We start from the raw sequence: 20,455 nt of genomic DNA, 5'->3' as shown, positions 1-20,455 counted from the left end.
TCCCGCCTCAATCCGCTGTCATTCCTCCCGCCCTCCAGTGACCCCCGCTGTGACTCCCCCGCCCTTCACTGAACTGTCAGGCTCCCCTCCCCTGACAACCCCCCCATGAGTGCCCCCTCACTGACCCCCCCGGTCAGTCCCCCTCCCCACACTGACCCCCCACTACTCCCCCCTCCCCGCACTGACCCCCCCGTCAGTCCCCCTCCCCGCACTGACCCCCCCACTACTCCCCCCTCCCCGCACTGACCCCCCACTACTCCCCCCTCCCCGCACTGACCCCCCACTACTCCCCCCTCCCCGCACTGACCCCCCCACTACTCCCCCCTCCCCGCACTGACCCCCCCGTCAGTCCCCCTCCCCGCACTGACCCCCCACTACTCCCCCCTCCCCGCACTGACCCCCCCACTACTCCCCCCTCCCCGCACTGACCCCCCCATCGCTCCCCTCTCCCCTCACTGGCCCCCCCCCCCAGTCAGTCCTCCTCCCCTCACTGACCCCCCCCCGTCACTCCCCCTTCCCTCCCGCGGGCCTTCACCACTCTGGCCGGGCCCGGCAGGGGGCGCTGCGTTGGGCCCAGGCGGCTGCGGGCGGCGGGCGGAGGAGGAGGCGAGGCGAGGGAGCGGGGCGGGCGGTGGCGGCGACGGTGGCGGCGGCGGCGGCAGCTGGGGGGGGGAGCCAGGAGAAGATGGCGGTGCGGAAGAAGGATGGCGGCCCCAACGTGAAGTACTACGAGGCCGCAGACACCGTGACCCAGTTTGATAACGTGAGGCTGTGGCTCGGCAAGAACTACAAGAAGGTACGGGCCTGAGCACAGCGCGCCGGGCCGGGCCGGGCCGGGCCGGGGCCCCGGGCGCCACAAAGGGCGCCGCTTGGACCCCCCCCGCCGCTGCCGCCCCCTTCCGTGGGGTCCCCGCGATCCCCACATGCTGCGGGCCACCCTCGAGCAGTCGGGCCGGGCCCCGGCCGCCTCTGCCCGCTGTCCCCTCCCCCGCTGTCTTCCTCCTCCTGCCCCCTTCCCCACTGTGCCCTCTCCCGATACCCCGTCCCTTCCCTGCCCCGCCGCTCCCCAGGCCCCCCTCCCCCCCGCGACCTTTACCCCCTCCCCGCTGTCCCCCCCTTACTCCTCACGTTCTCCCCCCATGTGTTCTTCTATTTGTTTGATTGCCTCCCCTTCCCCCGGTCACCCCCCCATCCAATGTCCCTGGTTCCATGAGTCTCCCGTCACCACCATCCACTGAGATCACACATGCAAAGCGCTTTGCGAACCATGAAGCGCTATGAAAATAGTAGTAATACCATCATCTTCCTCTTTGTGGTTCATTTGAAAATTCTCAAGAAGGGCAGGAGCCAGCCAGGGAGAGGGAGGAGGAAGAAGCCGACTGGGTACTCCCCCGGGCCAGCCCCGGTGCCCAAGGGCTGGGGGTGGGGGCGGGAGTTGAGGCCTCCCCGAGGCTTTGTGTGTGTAGAGTATTGGGAGAAGGGAATGAGGAAAAGCAGCGGGGCAGACACCCACCGGGAAGGCCTCCCTCCTGCTCTTGGCCTGGGGAGGATCTCCGTGCTCTTACCTGTCTAGCCTGCCTCCATCCGAGGGGAGGCCAGAGGACAGGGGATGGTGGGTCTCAAACAGTGTCTCAGCATTTACAGTGAAGTCCCCACTTTGGGCCTCCCTTGACTTGAGGTCCCAGTGTGGAGCCCAGTCCCAACCTTTTTACCCAAGACTGGGGGGGTAAGGGAGTGAACAAAAGGTCTGTGGAACGTGATCCCCCCCTTCTACGGGCCTTTCCTGGTTATGTCCTTTGTCTGGAAGGCTGATAAAAGGGCAGCATCCACCTATGTTGTGTTCTCTCCCCATAATCAGATTCTCCGGGAAGAATCTGCTCCTTTTCACTCTTCCCCACTCTTTCTTACAAGGAGGAAGACAAGTTTTGTATCTTTTTTCCTTCTTGGTTTTCTGGCTTTCAGATTCTCCCTACCCATCCTTGTTTCCTGTTGGAGGTTGTAAGTGGTGGTACTGTTGGGAGAGCTCTGGTCTGTGAAGCCCCTTTCCTCAGGTTCCAGATACATTTGGATACAAGCTAACCTTGTTCTCTGGGGTCTCTCCAGGTGTCAGAATCCTGACAGTCAGCTGCTCCATCTGTTGCTTGTCTGTACTCAGCATGGGGCTCTGATTTCCAGGCAGTTACTAGCTCTGACCTTTGGGAGGGAGAATAAACTGGGGGCTTAGTAAGTGGATTCTGGGATGAATTGATTGCCCGTGATCTGGTGTGGCTTTTATACTCCTGGGCTTTTGTCATTTACTTTTCCCTCCTGTGACCTCTCCTTTCCCAGAAGCTATTTTCCCTGCCTCCCTCTGAGAGGGATGTTGTCCTCTGTGATTGGGGTGGAGGAAACTGGGGTCAAAGGGTTAAAAGAAATCCTAGAGGTTCAGTTTAACATGAATTCTTGGAGAGAAGTATTATATGGGGATGTCTGGAAAAAGTCCAGAATTGTTTTGAACAGCCTACAGCGATCAGGGTACCTGCCTTCTTACCAGGGCTTGTATCCAGCCTAGTTTATTCAGGGATAGTAGAGCTTTTTGCCTGCCATTTCTCTATTAGGCAGCATGTGAGTACGGTCTTCCTTATGTTATTATTATCTTCTAGAGGATCTATTATAAACCAAAGGCCCCTCCACAAATATCCTGTAGCAGTTCTATTTGGCCTGTCTTTCTTAATGACCAATTTGCCAAGATTTTCTTCTCTCCCTCTCCCCCAAAAATGTTCCCACAAGTTAGTGGACAACCTTATTCTGTTCAGTGAGTCCTGAAGAGCCTCCTTCTCTCCCATCACCTCCACATAGGCTGGATTCCATAAAGCCTGAGGCTTTTATGACCCAGAGTACTGTTGTGGCATCAAGATAAGAGGGTCCTGGCAGCTCACATTACAGAGTGAAGCTCAAGAAAGAGAAGGAAATTCTTCCCTCTTGGGCACTCAGTACTAAACTGCTTCAGTTATTTGCTGGCAGAAGAATTTTTACCTCCTGGAGCTCTTTCTGCTGCCCTTAGAACTAGGTGAAGGTGCCTCTTGTCTGCCTTCTTTTCACACATAGTTTCTAGCCGTTGTCTGAGGAGAGAGGCTTCTAGAATGTCTCCACTTGACCTTACTACCTTTCTAGGGGCCTTTCTCTCAAGCTTGGGGCTTGTGGGAGATATAATGGGAGTCTTCATTATTCCCTTTCTCCCTCTCCTCCTAGTACATCCAAGCTGAGCCACCCACCAACAAGTCCTTATCTAGCCTAGTGGTACAGTTGCTACAGTTCCAGGAGGAGGTATTTGGCAAACATGTGAGCAACGCACCACTTACCAAGCTTCCGGTGAGTCTACAGGGCCAAGGCAGGTGGGTATCCCAACAACCTGGGGAAGGACCTAGACTATTTAAGTACTGTATCTCTCCTTCCCCAGCCAACCTTAGAGTATTGCTGGCTTAGCCCAGTGAGGCTGTCTCCAGATATTACCAGATCTGTCACTTTACCCCCTAGGCTACTCTACCCCTGTCTAGGGATTTGTCAGAAGGATAAAATAGTTGAAGAAATGCCCTCAGCTTAGGAGCAGATATTATTGCTGTACTTTGCTTTCTGAAGTGAAATGATAAGGGGGGAGGGAGTAGGTCGCTTTTACCACTCCCTCTTCAGCTGCTGCTTCCACATGCCACTTCTGGTTTTGCAGATCAAATGTTTCCTAGATTTCAAAGCAGGAGGTTCCCTATGTCATATCCTTGCAGCTGCTTACAAGTTCAAGAGCGACCAGGGATGGTGAGAGATCTTCAGACTCTGTTTAGATTGGGTTGGTGGGAATGGGCCACCCTCAGGATCACCCAGGGTCTTTTAAGGGGGATGACTAGGAATGGTAGTGACCATTTCATTGTGACAGTATCACTGGGTTTGACCTAGTGCGACAGCAGGGATCATTTTGAGCTGTCATTTTCTTTCTCCTTTAGTCTAAATAGATTTTTTACTTTGTGTTCTGAGAGGAATCTGTGCCCAGTTTGGGATTGGGGAGAAGGGCTAAGGTTTTTCCCCAACAGCAACGTGAGAAAACAAAACAGGTGGGCTAGCCAAAGGACTTAGCGAGAGGGTGGGGTTTCAGGGAAATCTCAACAGATGAGAGCTTGAGCCTTTCAGATCAGCTGGCCTTGGGAGCAGCAACAGGGGCCTGCCAGTTAGAGGCTCTTCTTGTACCTTGTTTTAATTCCCCAAGTTATGAAGTCATGTGTCCCCCCACCCCCATCCCCAGGCCTGAGCCATGCCACTCACTGGGCTCTTGCCTTCCCACAAGGCGGCGTTACGATTTCCAGAATCCATCCCGCATGGACCGAAATGTGGAAATGTTCATGACCATTGAGAAGTCCCTTGTGCAGGTAACATTTAAGGGTATCCCACTTGGCTCTTTCCTTACCCTGCAGTGAGAATTCAGAATGTTCCAAACACCTGACTGTTTGCTTATTCTTCCTACAGAATAACTGCTTGGCTCGCCCCAATATTTTCCTACACCCTGAGATTGACCTTAAGCTGCTAGGGAAATTGAAGGACATTATCAAAAGGCATCAGGTAAATAGATGTCCCTGGGGGACCCCTATGAAATCCCATGACTTCTCCCCTTTTTAATCTTTCTCCCTAAGAAGCAGCATTGAAGGGCTCGTGTTTTCTACCTCAAGGTTAGTCCTTGCTGCCATCCTCACTACTTAAAAAAATAGGAAAAAGGGAAAACTCAAGACATTGAGCCTCTTTCAGGTTCTGTTCTGCCCATCCTGAGCAATAATTGGGTGTCTATATCACCAGTCTAGGGGTTGATCTTATACCTTTATTATATGAAGATAACATTATTATATTATATGAAGATAGCATTTTGTTATATGAAGATAGTATGACTATGAAATGACTAGTTGACATAGAACATTGAACTAGTATTAAGGTAAGTAAATTGACTTTGAATTTTTTCATTCATAGCTTATCTTCTTAGTAGATCAGAAATCTTCAAATCCTATGTAGGTTTTTCCTCACTACCTAATAAAATACCTAGCTGTTTTCTTCTGTCACTGAACTTATGTATCCCTAGGGAGTTTAGACTAATTATATATCATCCAAAGAAAATTATCCATAGAAAGGGAAGTCCGTTGTTTAAAGGATCCATTCAGAGTTGAGACTTGGACTCTCATTTATTTTGGATGCAACCTTGCTTCTTCCTGTTAGCAGAGATCATTGAGAGTGCAGCATATTTACTTTTTCCTCCCTGATGTATTGATTTATTCTGATCTCAGGGAACAGTCACTGAAGATAAGAACAATGCCTCCCATATAGTATGCCCTGTTCCTGGGAACCTGGAGGAAGGTAAGCTTCAACCTGACCCCTACCCAGGTCAGCTTGCTGGTTGTAGGCCGAGGAAGAGAGACTTATCAACCAGACTACTCTGCTCCTGTCCTCCTAGGGAAAAGTCTGGCAAAGGAGAAAGGACTTGGAGGGACTTTTTGGTCCTTGAGTCCCCTGATGTCATAATATTCCTCTTGCCCAGTCTCCTGCTATATCAAAAGTGGGGTTCAACTTCATCTCTGGGTCCCTTTTCCTTCACTTTCTGTCCATATTCCTAACTCACACTTCTTTCTTCTTTTCCTTCCCCTCTCCCCTCAGAGGAATGGGTACGGCCTGTCATGAAGAGAGACAAACAAGTTCTTTTGCACTGGGGCTACTATCCTGACAGGTGAGAATCTGACCCTGCCCCCTAAGGGGTTTTAGGGACATCAGACTCAGAAGTCCCCTAATGTTGGACAGATCATCTGCATGCAGTCATCCTTGGTGGAACTGGTAGTTGGTTGGTATCAAGGCATTCAGAATCCTGGTTGGAGGGATGTTCAGATACCCAAAGAACCCTCTGTGTGGAATTAGTTTTTTGGAGCTTAAAAGATAAAAAGAAAAGTGTCTATAAATGATTTCCTCTTCATTTATTCCTCTCATTTCTTCAATGGCATGCTTGGTTTTCCCATGACAGCTATGACACCTGGATTCCAGCAAGTGAAATTGAAGCTTCTGTGGAAGATGCACCCACACCTGAGAAACCGAGGAAGGTAACTAGTGCAACAGGTTTAATACACATTTATTAAGCACCTATTTTGTTTGGTACATCAGGGAGAAAAAGAGGGAAAACAATTATCCCTGCCTTTTACTTTATAATCTAACTAGGCAGTTCATGGTCTATCCACAAATAGCTCTGACTGGGCAAAGGAGAGGTCCAGATAAAGGATGCCACAGACTTTGAGGTGTAAGGAGTGATATCTTTCAGCTGGGAGGACACTTGTGTTGGTCCTTGTAGGAAGAGAAGGATTTTTTAATTTTAGTTTTTTTTTATTTAGTATTTTATTTTTCCCCAGTTAGATGTAAAAACAAATTTTAACATACGTTTTAAAACTTTGAGTTCTAACTCTGTCATCATTCTTCCCCAATCCCGCCCTCCCATTGAGAAAGCAAGAAATTCAATATACATGTGTATTCAGGCAACACATATCCATAAGTCATGTTGTGAAAGAAAACAGACAAAAAGAACCTCAAGAAAAATAAAGTAAAAAAAGTATACTTCAGTCTGTATTCAGACATCATCAGTTCTTTCTCTAGGGATGGATAGCACTTTTCATCCCAAGTCCTTCAGAGTTGTCTTGGATCACTTATTGCTGAGAATGGCTAAGTCATTCACAGCTGATCATCTTACAGTATTGCTGTTACTTTGTACACAGTACACTTTGCATCAGCCTGTGCAAGTGTAGGATGAGCAAGATTTCAGCAATTGAAAATGGGGAGAGAATTCCTTCTAGGCATAGAGGAAGGCGTTCTTTCTCATTGCCCTGTTTGGGGGTCCAGGCTTACACTTTCGAGAGTAAATCAGAGGTTCTCACAGCCTCCCCATATTCAAACCATTGGAGGTTCATAGTGTCCCAGGGCAAGCTGGGAAGCTGAGGAAGCTTCACATAGCCTTAGTGAGTGTGGCCTCTGCATCGCAGGTTCATGCAAAATGGATTCTGGACACGGATACTTTCAATGAGTGGATGAATGAAGAAGACTATGAAGTGAATGATGACAAAAACCCTGTGTCTCGCCGTAAGAAGATCTCAGCTAAGACACTGACAGATGAAGTGAGACGCCTTCTTTCTTCTTCCCTTTCTGAGTGTGCCCACAATGGGTGCCCATTTCTGTGAAGTTGTCTTCTAACATGGGTCCCAATTCCTCATATCCAGGTGAACAGCCCTGATTCAGACAGGAGGGACAAGAAGGGCAGTAACTACAAGAAAAGAAAACGTTCTCCCTCCCCTTCTCCAACTCCTGAAGCCAAAAAGAAAAACGCAAAGAAGGGGTATGTGACTGTGTTCACTTCTCTTCATTGGCCCAGAATAAAAACTGCTCAAACTCACCTCTTCGAAGGAAAAACTTATGCTGTCCTTGATCATCCTACAATTTGGGAAGCTTTCCTTGTACTTAGCGATTATCTTGAGGACTCCTTCTCTATAAATCCTTCCAGGGACTTTGACCAAGAAGAAATTGACCTCGTTTCTCTCTCTCTATCCTATATAGCCCCTCCACACCTTATACTAAGTCAAAGCGTGGACATCGAGAAGAAGAACAAGAGGATTTGACCAAGGACATGGATGAGCCCTCACCAGTCCCCAATGTGGAGGAAGTGACCCTGCCCAAGACAGGTGAGTACCTAGGGGTCCTAGCTTCCATTCCCTTCCCCTAGCTTTCCGTCACCATGCCCAGACTCCTCTTCCTGACTGTCCCCTAGATATAGCTGGTGGTTAGAGCTGTCATCCCATTGAGTACTCCCCCATTCAGCACGTCTTTGTGTGGGATACTGTGCACTGTGGAGTAATCAGACCTAGTCCTTGCCGTTTAAGGGTTTGTAGTCCTTAGGACAGACAGATGGACTGAGAAGAATATCACAGAAAAGAGAATAAAGTTGTTGAGGCAAGTGCGTTTTAGATCAAATTAGAATAGAAGAAGTTATTTTTACCTAAATAAGATATGAAGGAGATGGGATTTGAGGAGCTATGGATGAAAGGGGAAGGGGTAACTAGAGTGGATAAAGTGCTGGGCCTGGAATCAGGAAGACCTGAGCTTGTGTGTGACCTCAGACACTTAACTAGCTGCGTGACCCTGGGCAAGTCATTTAATCGGTTTGTCTCATTTTCCTTATCTGTAAAATGAGGATAACAGCACCTTCTTTTCAGGGTTATTATGAGGATCAAATGAGATATCTGTAAAGTGCTTACTTAGCACTGTACTTGGTACAGGGTAGGCATTGTGTAAATGTTGTTGATGATGATGATGAAGAAGAAGAAGAAAGGGAGAGGGCTTGGTAGAAGCTGGAACTATAATAAATTATAATTCTATCTCAATATAGTCAATACCAAAAAGGACTCAGAGTCGGCACCAGTTAAAGGAGGCACCATGACTGATCTTGGTAAGGAGGGATGAAGAAGCACCTGGGGCTGGGAAGAGGGTTTCCTTGGATAGAGGGACAGATAAGGGCCTGGCTCCCCGCTCTACTCAGATGAGTCCGCCTGGCTAGGAAGATCTCTTGGGTGGGGTTCTTACTCCCACGTTATCAGGAGATTTACCTTTACTCCATGTTCCACTCTTTTCATTCCAGATGAACAGGAGGATGAGAGCATGGAGACCACAGGCAAGGTGGGAATAATAATGACAAATAATAATAGCAACAGTTATGGGGTTACAGAATGATCCGAGGTCTCCCATCTAGAGCCAGTGGTAGCTACTCTTCAAGTCTCAGGCTCTCTTAGGGCCCCAGAACCCTTAGCCACTGGTCCTCCTTCCCTGTCCCAAATGTTCACTTCCCAAGATTGTGGGAGAAATGGGAGTTGGTAAAAGGAAGAAAGGGAATGCCTCATAGTCAGCAGTCTCCATACTTCTAGGATGAGGATGAGAGCAGCACTGGCAACAAGGGTGAACAGGCAAAGAACCCTGACCTTCATGAAGACAATGTGACTGAACAGACGCACCACATCATCATCCCTAGCTATGCGGCCTGGTTTGACTATAATAGGTACCTAGTATCTCAACTTTTAGTCTGCTAACGTCCTCTGGACCCTCTGCTCTAACCCGGTCAGAAGAGACACTCCTATTCTGACAGATTACCCAGCCTTGTCTGTAGCCTTCCAGCCAACAAGTTCTCTCTAACACTTTACCTCCATCCTTCCTACTTCACATTTTGGCTGCTTTTTCCTCTGCCCTGGATTTGGAGTCAGAGGATCTGGGGTCTAGTTCATGTTCTGGTTCACTTGTTACTACCTGTGTGACCTTTGGCAAGTCCCTTGATGTCTATAGATCTCAGTTTCCTCATATTCAGAATAGGAGATGAACTTTATAATAAAGGAGCACCCTTGTAGGCCTGAATCCCATGTCTGACCCCAGGCATTGCTCCCAACAGTCTCCCTTTATCTACCAGCTCCTAAAGCCACCCTGCTTTCTTCCACAGCGTCCATGCTATTGAGAGGAGGGCTCTGCCAGAGTTCTTCAATGGCAAGAACAAATCCAAGACTCCAGAGATGTAAGGAAAGCTCAGCCTTTGCTCTTCTTCTGCCTTCTGTGTCGGGGGAGGGGGAAGAGAAGGAGTGTCAGTGTTTTTGACCCTTGAGCCTTTAGAGTTGGTCTTAGCTGTAGGTTTGAGTGGTACATTGTTGGGATTTCTGAAAGACTCCCCAGCCCCTCTAAGTCCATTCTAACACTTGCTTGAGATTCCATTAACATTAGACAAATCTCTTCTCTCTGGAACTAACAATAGCAAGAGTACAGAGACCTTCAAGAGAAGAAACAGCAGGGATATGGTTCTAAAGAGTAAATGACAGCTGAGCCTTCTCCCAAAGTCTTTACCCTTAAGAAACTTTCATTATATTCGAGACACAGTTACATGAGGTCATTCCAAGATGGGGAGAGCATCAGCAACTGGAGGAATCAGGACAGGTTCTGTGGATGAGGCAGCTTTCTTGTTGTGCTTTGAAGGAAGCTACCTGCATCCTTTTTCACCTCTACGTTTTTGAAGCCTCCCTCATTCTAGCTGTTCCCTGAGCTAAGAGTCATCTCTTCCTCCTTAAGTTTTCTGTTAGCACTTTCCTGGATCTCTTCTTTTCCTTGATGACATTCTACCTTGTACTAGTCTCATTCATGTCATATCATGTCTCCTCTTCTCTTCTCCCACACCAATTCTTCATTTAGATCATAAATTCCTTAAGAGGGACATTATTATTTTTCATCTTTTTATCCCAAAACAGTGTGTAATCTTGTAACAACTTCTTAACATGTATTAGTTGAATTGAATTTTCTCAGAGTAAGTTTTGATAAGGAACATAGACCAGAAGGACACTGGGTCCTTGAAGGGAGTGAAAGAGTGATTAGCAAGGGTGACAAGGGGAATGTGCAAAAACAAAGACTTGGGGCCTTTTAGATTTCCACATGCCAACCCTGGTGCTATCTCAGTCTTCCATTGACTGAGATGTACTTGAGATGTGTTCAGCTTGTATACTCTAAGCTATGTACAACTTGACTTTTGGACAAAAAAATTTGTTAGTTTTTTTTTTTTTGACAGTTTCCAATGAATACTCCCTACCCAGATAATTACATTCCTTGAAAACAGTTAAACAAAACCACCTACAAAATGAGAGGGTTGGACTCAGTGGCATCTGTGTCCCTTCTAGCTCTGCATTGGAGCCTGTGATCTAATAGAGTAATCTCCACTGCTAGCATATACTGCTTTCTACATTTGTAGTTTACTGATTGTTGTCGACTGAAAGGAATGGTGTATATTTTTACTTTAATAGGTTGGTACCAGTCTTATATTTGACCTGACTTTGGTTGCCCTTTAGTTAAATTTGTCTCCCTTGCTCAGGAATAGTTATCTTCCCTTTCCTGCCCTTCAGCCCCCTTTCCTTTTACCAGTACTTATTCCATTCTCTCAGTTACCTGGCCTATCGAAACTTCATGATTGACACCTACCGACTGAACCCTCAAGAGTACCTCACCTCCACTGCCTGCCGCCGGAACCTGGCAGGTGATGTCTGTGCCATCATGAGGTAGGACTTGTGATTGGTGAAAGAAGGTAGTGAGGATGTTGGTTTCCCTTGCCAGACCTGAGTCCAGGTTGCCCTCAAGTGTCTCTGAGCAGAAGTAGAAACCCCAGGTAGATGAACTATGGGGAAAGAAGGGGAAGAAACAGAAAGAAAGCACTCCCTCCACTTTTGTAAGTGCTCTGGAATGACCTCTTTCTTTGCCTCCTGGCCCTCACAGGGTCCATGCCTTCCTGGAACAGTGGGGCCTAATCAACTACCAGGTGGATGCAGAGAGCCGGCCAACTCCCATGGGCCCTCCGCCCACTTCTCACTTCCACGTCCTAGCCGATACACCCTCAGGGCTGGTACCATTGCAGCCCAAGACACCCCAGGTAGGAGTGGGGTGCTAAAGAGAATAGATTGGGGGGTAACTGAAATCCTGGGATTTTCCATTTCTGGTTTTTGAGAATGGGGTAAATTGGTGAGCCAGGGATATTTGCAGTTTTACCTTCTCGTGAGATAAGAGGGACCAGGCAAGTGAGGCCCCCATATGTTTAATTTCATCCTTGTACTACGTGAAGATACAAAGGAAGGACAAGTTCCTCAGTGGGCAGATTATCTAATATGGGGACAGGATACATGTATGGAAAAATAGAAAGTAAAAAGAGTTCACAGAAAGCTTTTAAAATGTTTTTATTGTTAGGCATTTTAGCTATTTCAGAGTAGCCTTTTGAGGAATGTAGAGCAAGTAGATACATCATCTCCATTTTACCTATAAAAAAAGACTTAAAAAAGCTCGGTCACATAAAATTCTTAGAGCCAGAACTTAGGATATAATAGGTCTCTTGACTTAGAGGTCAGTTTTGTAGGCAGACCTAGAGAGAAACCTATACAAATGAATATTATGCCAAATACTGTGATGGAATGGAGAGGCAACGTTGCTCAGGGAGAACTGCCCCTACTTCCTATGGGCTCTACATCATTTAATCTGCCTAGTACCCAGGACACCAAACTTTGTCCACCAGGGCCGCCAAGTTGATGCTGACAACAAGACTGGGCGAAAAGGCAAAGAGCTAGATGACCTGGTACCAGAGACCGCTAAGGGAAAGCCAGAACTGGTAGGTGGAGGATAGCATCCCTCAGCTTCCTGCTGACCCTTGTGAAGTAAGAAAGAGGGGCCTTCCTTAGAGGAACAGATATAGAAACCTGAGGTGCTGATATAATAGGAACCTTTTCCCAACACACCTCTCTGTTAGCCACGGAGCTTAGGCAGGAAGCTCTCTGTTCCCATTCTCACTCTGCCCTGTCTTTGCTTCATCTTCTCTCATAACAGCAGACCTCAGCTTCCCAGCAAATGCTCAACTTTCCTGACAAAGGCAAAGAGAAACCAACAGACATGCAGAATTTTGGACTACGGACAGATATGTACACCAAAAAGAATGTACCCTCCAAGGTTTGAAACTTAGGGTGGGGAGAAGGGACAGAGAGGAGACTAGCATGTAGATTGCACAGCAGTCACTACTTCCTTGTATCAATCCTTTGTTCTCTCCTTTTACCCTTTCCTGCATCCCCTATAGAGTAAAGCCGCAGCCAGTGCAACCCGTGAGTGGACAGAGCAGGAAACACTACTTCTTCTGGAGGTAACTGGGGCATCGAGGGCATTGTGTCCTGTTCTGAACATGGGCTATCACTGCAGCTTTCTCTCCTTCCAGACTTTCCCCCTTACCAAGCACCTGAGGATTTTGGCAGAGTTTGAACCATCAATCCATTAACAAATCAGTCAACAAATGTTGATATTTAAAATGGAGAACTACCTCATACTCTTCATCCCCCTTTCTTGGTGCCACCTAGGAGAGTGGTGTTCACAAAGGGGGAAGAAAACTCAGCTAAATCTTGACTTTCCCCATTCCCAGGCACTGGAGATGTACAAAGACGACTGGAACAAAGTGTCGGAGCATGTAGGGAGTCGCACACAGGATGAATGCATACTGCACTTCCTCCGTTTGCCCATTGAGGACCCGTACCTAGAGGACTCAGAGGCCTCACTGGGGCCCCTTGCCTACCAGCCTATCCCCTTCAGCCAGTCTGGTAACCCCGTCATGAGCACTGTTGCCTTCCTGGCCTCTGTGGTTGACCCCCGAGTGGCTTCTGCTGCTGCCAAGTCAGCCTTAGGTAATGTAGAGAGGATGTCTTTTGCCTTCACACAACCAGTTACATCAACCAGTGGTTGTCTGACTTACCTGCCTCACTGGCTCTGGGGGCAACCCAGAACTCCAAACAAATGGACTGTGCACAGGGTCTTTAAGAGTAATACATGTGCTAATCTTTCCCTCTGGGGTGGGGAAGACACTGAAGGTTGTCAAGGTTAATGACATGGACCACCAATCGTCCTTTCTGGGCATTGCAGAAGAGTTCTCCAAGATGAAAGAGGAGGTTCCCACAGCCCTGGTGGAGGCCCATGTTCGCAAGGTGGAGGAAGCAGCCAAAATGACAGGCAAGGCAGACCCATCCTTTGGTTTGGAGAGTAGTGGCATTGCAGGAACCACCTCTGATGAACCTGATCGGATTGGTAAGGATGTCTCCTTTCAGCATCATTGTGGGCAATGTGTTGGGAGTTGGCCTAGTGTGTTTTCTCTTAATCAGTAAGGTCCCTTGTAAGGATTGTAAGGAAAAATCTTGACATGCCTTCATGTACCCGCACCCTGCAGTTCTGATTGGTGGAATAGATAAATTGGAAATTAGTTACAGACGGTAACTGTTATGTCACATTTCTTATTTTTCCTTCACCTTCTCACAGAAGAAAGTGGGACTGATGAGACTCGGGCAGAAGGTCAGATTGCAGAGGAGAAAAAAGAGCCAAAGGTACAGCAGCACTAACTTCTTGGGATGGTGGTCTGGCTAGACTGAGAGGCAGAAAGCAAGTGGAAACTGGCATGAAGTATTGTGGAATGTCTCATTTCCTCCAGTTATCCTTTCTGAAGGGCATGACAATGTTCACATGAGATTCAGAGCTATAGTGATGCTGTTTCTGCTCCATTGGGACTTTAGGAGACACGGGAAGGAGGTGCTACCACAGAGGAAGAAGTAAAGGATAAACCAAGTGAAGCACCCAAAAAGGAGGAAGAGAAGGGGAAGGAAGGTGACATGGAGAAAGAGTCAGAGAAGAGTGATGGGGACCCCCTGGGTGAGGCTTTGGGATGGGTGGGTCAAGAGTCTAGGAAGGAAAGATTTGGACCCACAGGATTGACAGAATCTTTGTTTTTCAACTTCACACAGACCAGGAAAAAGAGAAGGAGTCAAAGGAAGGACAGGAGGAGGTGCTAAAGGATGTGGTTGAGCCTGAGGGTGAGAGGAAAACCAAGGTGGAGCGGGACATTGGTGAAGGCAACCTCTCCACTGCAGCTGCTGCTGCCTTGGCAGCAGCTGCTGTAAAAGCCAAGGTGAGGCATTGGTCTGAGGGGTCCCAGTGCCAGCACAACCAGCCTGGGTTGTCTGGGAGTCACTCTTTTGCTTTAGGTTATCTGGGAGAGAAGTTGACATTCTCTGCTATATCTTCACTACTCACAAGAAATTCTTTCTGCTCTTTCATCTCCTTCCTTTCTGCTACCATGTCCTTATTGTCCTTAGTAGAGATGGGGAATAGTAGTTGACCATCATTTCTAGACCAACCCTTATCTTCAGGGCACCTTAGTTACTTCTCTACCCTAAATAATCTAACCTATTTTAGCTTTTCTTTATTGCCTCTGTTTTTCAGGGGGGTTTGGTCTTTTCTTTGATGTCCACCCCAGTTTCTTCACATCTTTTTTTAACATGTCAAACTGCGTATTGGAGCAGAACCGTAGCTAGTTGGTGACTTGTTAGAAGTTGCCAGACTTTTTCTTGTCTGTAGTTCTTGGGGTCTCCTCAGCGAGCGCCTCACGGCGGCCTCTTCTGCCCTCCCCTAGCACTTGGCTGCAGTTGAAGAGAGAAAGATTAAGTCCCTGGTGGCTCTGCTAGTGGAGACTCAGATGAAGAAGCTGGAGATCAAACTTCGGCACTTTGAAGAACTGGAGACTATCATGGACCGGGAGCGAGAGGCCGTGAGTAGCCTCCCCCAGGGACTCAGCTGGAGCTCTGGAGGCACCCCAGCATGAGCCAGTGTCTCAGTTTAGGACAGGAAGTGAAGCTGCAGAGCAGAGAAAAAACCGTGTCTGGCAGGGCTGCTGAGAAGTGGAGAGGAGCCAAGGCCAGAGCAGGGCAAAGTCGACCCCAGGCAGCTAAGAGGAAAGTGAGGCAGTGGGTGTGAGAGTGAAGGTGAGTGAAGACAGGGCTGAGCGGGGGCTAATGCTGAGAATGTGAGCTGGGGAAGGAGCCAAAGGGGCTGATGATGAAAAGGTGGCCTTTGTGAGGAGAGCAAGGAATAGCACCAAAAATGGCTGATAAATACAAAGTACTGTAATGCAAACGAATATATTCACTACCTGAGTCCCAAAGACTTCAGTCCAGAGAGTTCAGTTGAGATCAGAACTGGGGACCTTTAAGACAAGCTTCAGGTGCCACCTTAATGAAGCCCTTCCTGGTCCTGCTAAGGCTTTGCCAAGCTATACTGTATCTCTTTTGTACACACACACACACACACACATGTACATACATATGTACATGTGTGCACATATGTGTATGTGTACATATACATATATGCACACAGGTGTTGCCCTTTTTTTGTCTTTGTAGTCCCACCACCAACCACAGTAGCTAGCATGGAGAAGGCACTTAATAAATGTTTGCAGATTGGTTGATTGAAGCTTCCTGGGGTCAGGGAACTTTGAAGAAGAGACAAACAGCTGAGCATGGTGGCAAGCGCCTGTAATCCCAGGGAGGCTGAGACTGGCAGATCTCTGGAACTCTGGAGTTCCAAGCTGCAGGGGTCTGGGCTAAGTGTCTACGCTAAGTTAGGGACCAGTGTGGTTAGCCCCCAGAAGCAAGGGCCTATCAGGCTGCCTAAGAAGGGGAGAACTGCCCATGGGGGGAGATGGAATAGGTCAAGCTTCTGTGCAGACCAGTAGGGAGGTTAGGCCTGTGAGTAGCCCCGTGCTTCAGTCTTGGGAAGGTGGAGAGACCTAGTCTTGGAGGGAAGTTGGGGAGGGGGAGAGAGAGAGAGAAAAAGAGAGAGAGTAGGCAAGAGTTAAATCCTAGTAGTAACAGAGACCAGAGAGTAGGAATGAGTAAGTCATGTGAAAAAGATGGCACGCAAATTAGCCAAGCTAGGCTGAAGGAATGTAAGAAGGGAACCCAGTGAAACAAGCAATTTATTCAATTCTGTGCTAGGTGCTCGGGAAAATATGAGGTTTACATGAGTCCTGATCCACCTTCATGGAGCTTCTGGAGTCTAGTAGGGGAGGAGAGACCACCCAGATAACTCTAATATACCCAGAAAGATAGTTGTTGAATTTTATATGCAGAGTGAATATGAAGCCATCCTAAGATAATCTGATTGAGGCTGTCAGAGTGTTGCTTCTGCCATCCCCTGAGCTGGAATAACGATGCCCAAATAACATTGACAGCTGGAGTACCAGAGGCAGCAGCTCCTGGCTGACCGACAGGCCTTCCACATGGAACAGCTGAAGTATGCGGAGATGAGGGCCCGGCAGCAGCATTTCCAGCAAATGCACCAACAGCAGCAGCAGCCTCCCCCAAACTTACCCCCTGGCTCCCAGACAGTACCACCCACAGGAACCTCTGTGCCACCCCCTACCCACAGCTTAGCTGTGGCTCCACCCTCTGTGGCCCCTACTCCTGCTGGTACTGGGGCCCCTCCTGGCGGCTTGGCCCCCACTGAACAGATGGGACAGACAGGGTCAGCCTCAGGGTCACAACAGCTACAACCAGCCGGAGCTCCCCAGCCGGGGACAGTCCCGCCTGGAGCACCTCCCACTGGACCCCACGGTGAGTTACGATCAGCTTGCGTCTCTGAACTTACTGACTTCATGGTGGTAGTGGGATTGTGGCCCATGTGAGGCCAGCATCCATTGAACGTAGCATACTGCAGTTAGGGAACCCTGAACAATAGCTAAACATTTGAGGTCCCCCTCTTTAAATTAAGTGGACGAGCTCAGGTACATGTAGAGTGGCCAAATGATATTTCATCTGTAAGCCAGTAGAGGTCACTCACTGGCAAATACTTTATTTGTCCTCAACTCTTGGCAGCACCCAGCCCCACTCCTTGTAAGGCTAATAATAATAGACATCTACATAACATTTTAGAATTTATATTTATCTTATGACAATAACTTTTAGATAGGTATGTGGATATTATTATCTCCATTTTACAGATGAAGAAATTGAGGCTCTGAGGAGTTTAAGTGATAGGAGCTGGAAACCATATTTGGCTATTCATTATTCTTTACGCTATAATACTGTGGAGGGAAGTCATATAGAGATATCTGTCCTTGCCCTCCTGTCAGGAAAGGGAAAGATGCAATAAAGGGGAGAATGGGGTATCTTGGCCAAGCAACCTGGGTAGAAAATATAGTTTTTAACTCCTAACTTCATCTTCTTTCTTTTCTAGGCCCCTCACCGTTTCCTAGCCAACAAACTCCTCCCTCAATGATACCAGGGGCAGTGCCAGGCAGTGGGCACCCAAGTGTGGCCGGTAATGCTCCTTTGGGTTTGCCTTTCAGCATGCCACCTCCTCCTCTTCCTCCTCCTCCATCATCCATCATCCCATTTAGTAGCCTAGCTGATTCCATCAATATTAACCTCCCTCCTCCTCCTAACCTGCATGGGCATCACCACCATCTCCCGTTTGCCCCGGGAACCCTCCCCCCACCTAACCTGCCTGTGTCCATGGCGAGCCCTCTACATCCTAACCTGCCGGCGACCACCACCATGCCATCCTCCTTGCCTCTCGGGCCAGGGCTGGGATCCGCTGCAGCCCAGAGCCCTGCTATTGTGGCAGCTGTTCAGGGCAACTTCATGCCCAGTGCCAGCCTGCTGCCAGGTGAGAAGGGACCAGGAGGGAACTGGGGGGAGAAAGGGTGGCGTAAGGGGATGTGTGGTGGGATCAAGGACAAATAGGAAGGAGGTCAGTGACTGACTAGAGATTCCCATTTCTTGCTGCATACTGACTTTGGTAATATCAAACACAGGAGAAGGGGACCCTCTAATGCTCCTCCACCAGTCCCCAAACTGGTAGTCATGGGGTTCACCGCCCAGCCTGCCTGGGACGCAGCTGTTACAGCTGGGATGAAGTTAGGTTCTGTTCCTGGTGGGTCAGAGAGGGGCCGTGTTGCAAAAACGCTTAAGCTATAAACTCAGAAAAATGTTACTAATTTGCATGACTAGCATCTTATTTGCATGTTAATTTTGTGTCCAAATGGTCCCATGTCTTCATCACCTGACCCTGTCATGAGAGATATCGCTGCCTCAAGCTTAAACTCCTAGTAGACACTCTCAAGGTTGACCTAGATCACTTATTAGATTCCTCAGGGGGAGTAAGGGAAAGATTTGGGGTACAGCAACCTTCTCCATTATTAGCATTGGGCTATCCACAGAGAGCAAGGTGGTAGCAAGTATCCTCCTCATCCTCTGTGAGCTTCATACCCTGGCTGTGTATTTGTCTGTCTGTAGGGGCCTCAATCTGAGTCTCGTCTTTCAGTTCAGCTGATTGATCTATTTCTTTTTCACAGACCCTGGTACCCCAATACCCTCAGATCCCACAGCCCCCAGCCCAGGCACGGTCACCCCAGTGCCACCTTCGCAGTGAGGAGCCAGCAGGACACCTCTTCTCTGCTCATTCCTGGTTTGGAGACTTGGCCTCCTGGAACAACCTGCCCACCCCAAAGGACAGAACGTGCCGCCTCCCCCCATCCCCTTTACAAGTTGGACCTCTCCCCAGCCTGGACAACCCATCACTACGTAAGGAAAGTCTGCCTTTCCCATTTCCCACTGTGTCGGTTTGTGCCTCAAAGGCACAACATTTCTATCTGATTGTATCAAGACTTTTATTTAAAAGAGATTACTAACGTCTGGGGAAGAGGATAGGAGAATACTGTATCAGAGAAGAGGGGCTAATAGGGAGGTACTGGGTGTGGGTATTTATACCAGGTTCTAATTAACCACTTCTTAGGGGTATATCCCCCTCATATTGCAGCTTTGTGGAATTTTTTTAAAGATAATAAATTCAAAAACACTTCTAAAGGGAAAGAAGGAATGGGAGAGGAAACCCACACATAAAGCTTTTCCCCCTTCCCTTCTTCAAATTAAAAAAAAGTTGAGGTGGTTCTGATAAACAGGAACGGTGAAGAGTGCTAGAGTGAACTCTAGAGGGGAGTCAGTGGCCTCTGGGCTCCTTGCCTTTTCCCCAGCTTCAGCACACACCCCACCCCCAACTCTTTTGGAGTAATCAATTCAGTCCTCTCCCCAGATCATTGAGAATAAACTCTGCTGCTGCTTCCTCAGATAATGTCACTGTTTTAGGCCTCCCCACCTTTCCCCTCCTGTCCCAAGCTAGGCAAATTCCTCTAAATGTCAAATTTTGTGTGTGTATGTGTTTTTTTTAATTGGCTGCTTAGAGTGTATATGGTGAGAGTGTGTGTGTGTGTGTGTGTGTGTGTGTGTGTGTGTGTGTGTGTGTGTATGTGTGTGGGGGTGGGGTGGGGCAGGGAATAGACACTTTGGGAGTTTAGAGTCCTTCAGTAAATGGTAGGGCAGAGGGAACTGGAGTCTGTATCTCAAGCTCCCTAAACTTAATAAATTACTTTCCCAGAGGGAATGAAAGGTAGAGTTGGCAGAAGATGGAATGTTTTTAAAACACGAAATTTTAAAAAAGCACTTAAGCACCTCCCTTTTATGATCTCAAACCCTTTCCCCCATCAAGTCCACCAGAAACATTCATTTCCACAAATGATCATCTCTGGAACCAGGGGGTTCAGGGAGGGAAGTGGGGGTGTACAACCTAGAGCTCTTGGCTCTCTCCACTCTCCAAATTCTTCTCCTTGATTCGTCCTGGATGTAAAGACAAACCTGACTTCAACGTGCCCTCCTCCTGGAGCCAGCATCCCTCTCCACACCGTCTCCTCCCACCTGGGCCCTTTGTTCCATGTGCCCTTTTACAATGTACCCACACTTACTCTCCCTTCTGTGGCTCAGCACCTTCTGTTAAGTCTTCTGTAAATTTTCCTTTTTTTTTATAAATTAATTTGCTTTTCACTTCCACCTTGTGGTGGGTTCCTGCTGTGTTGTGTTACTTGACTTCATTAATTGGCAGAAGTGGAATGGACTGGATAGAGAATTTACTTAAAGTTTTTGTTGGAAGCTTTCCACTTTCCAAGATGAGGGTTTTGGGAGGAGAAATCGGAAGTTCTCAGAAGAGATAATAAAGGTGGGCAGAAGATATT

The 20,455-nt window shown here is 48.0% G+C and overlaps 1 protein-coding gene across 6 annotated transcripts; it reads left to right on the top strand.

The window, feature by feature from the left end:
* The first annotated feature begins 567 nt into the window (after positions 1 to 567).
* On the top strand, positions 568 to 20,273 carry SMARCC2 (SWI/SNF related BAF chromatin remodeling complex subunit C2). Of its 6 annotated transcripts, none has more exons than XM_072655009.1 (29): positions 568 to 796; positions 3,232 to 3,351; positions 3,704 to 3,789; positions 4,313 to 4,394; positions 4,492 to 4,584; positions 5,295 to 5,364; positions 5,662 to 5,731; positions 6,020 to 6,095; positions 7,023 to 7,154; positions 7,257 to 7,372; positions 7,591 to 7,715; positions 8,420 to 8,479; positions 8,669 to 8,706; positions 8,952 to 9,082; positions 9,515 to 9,586; positions 10,992 to 11,105; positions 11,320 to 11,473; positions 12,107 to 12,199; positions 12,418 to 12,534; positions 12,659 to 12,721; positions 12,995 to 13,253; positions 13,489 to 13,650; positions 13,879 to 13,943; positions 14,130 to 14,265; positions 14,358 to 14,521; positions 15,026 to 15,160; positions 16,622 to 17,003; positions 17,626 to 18,057; positions 18,746 to 20,273. In XM_072655009.1, the coding sequence occupies exons 1-29, from the start codon at positions 686 to 688 to the stop codon at positions 18,820 to 18,822; spliced, it is 3,735 nt and encodes a 1,244-aa protein (XP_072511110.1). In that variant the 5' UTR covers positions 568 to 685; the 3' UTR covers positions 18,823 to 20,273. The 6 variants fall into 6 exon arrangements, with proteins under 6 accessions (XP_072511110.1, XP_072511113.1, XP_072511109.1 ...); XM_072655012.1 differs by having other exon boundaries at positions 12,415 to 12,534; positions 17,626 to 17,709; XM_072655008.1 differs by having other exon boundaries at positions 12,415 to 12,534.
* Positions 20,274 to 20,455: the final 182 nt, after the last annotated feature.

Source organism: Notamacropus eugenii, chromosome 3, assembly GCF_028372415.1.
Source record: "Notamacropus eugenii isolate mMacEug1 chromosome 3, mMacEug1.pri_v2, whole genome shotgun sequence".
Lineage (NCBI taxonomy): Eukaryota > Metazoa > Chordata > Mammalia > Diprotodontia > Macropodidae > Notamacropus > Notamacropus eugenii.
The sequence above is the reverse complement of the archived record's forward strand: the minus strand, read 5'-3'. Positions and strand labels throughout refer to the sequence as shown.

What these genes read in the sequence shown, in the direction of transcription:
- SMARCC2 (XM_072655006.1), top strand. Translation starts at nt 686, where the DNA reads ATGGCGGTGCGGAAGAAGGATGGCGGCCCCAACGTGAAGTACTACGAG. An exon ending in TTCAAGAGCGACCAGGGATG is followed by an intron (nt 3,790 to 4,270) that starts GTGAGAGATCTT and finishes CCCCATCCCCAG; the next exon opens with GCCTGAGCCATGCCACTCAC. An exon ending in GAGTGATGGGGACCCCCTGG is followed by an intron (nt 14,266 to 14,357) that starts GTGAGGCTTTGG and finishes AACTTCACACAG; the next exon opens with ACCAGGAAAAAGAGAAGGAG.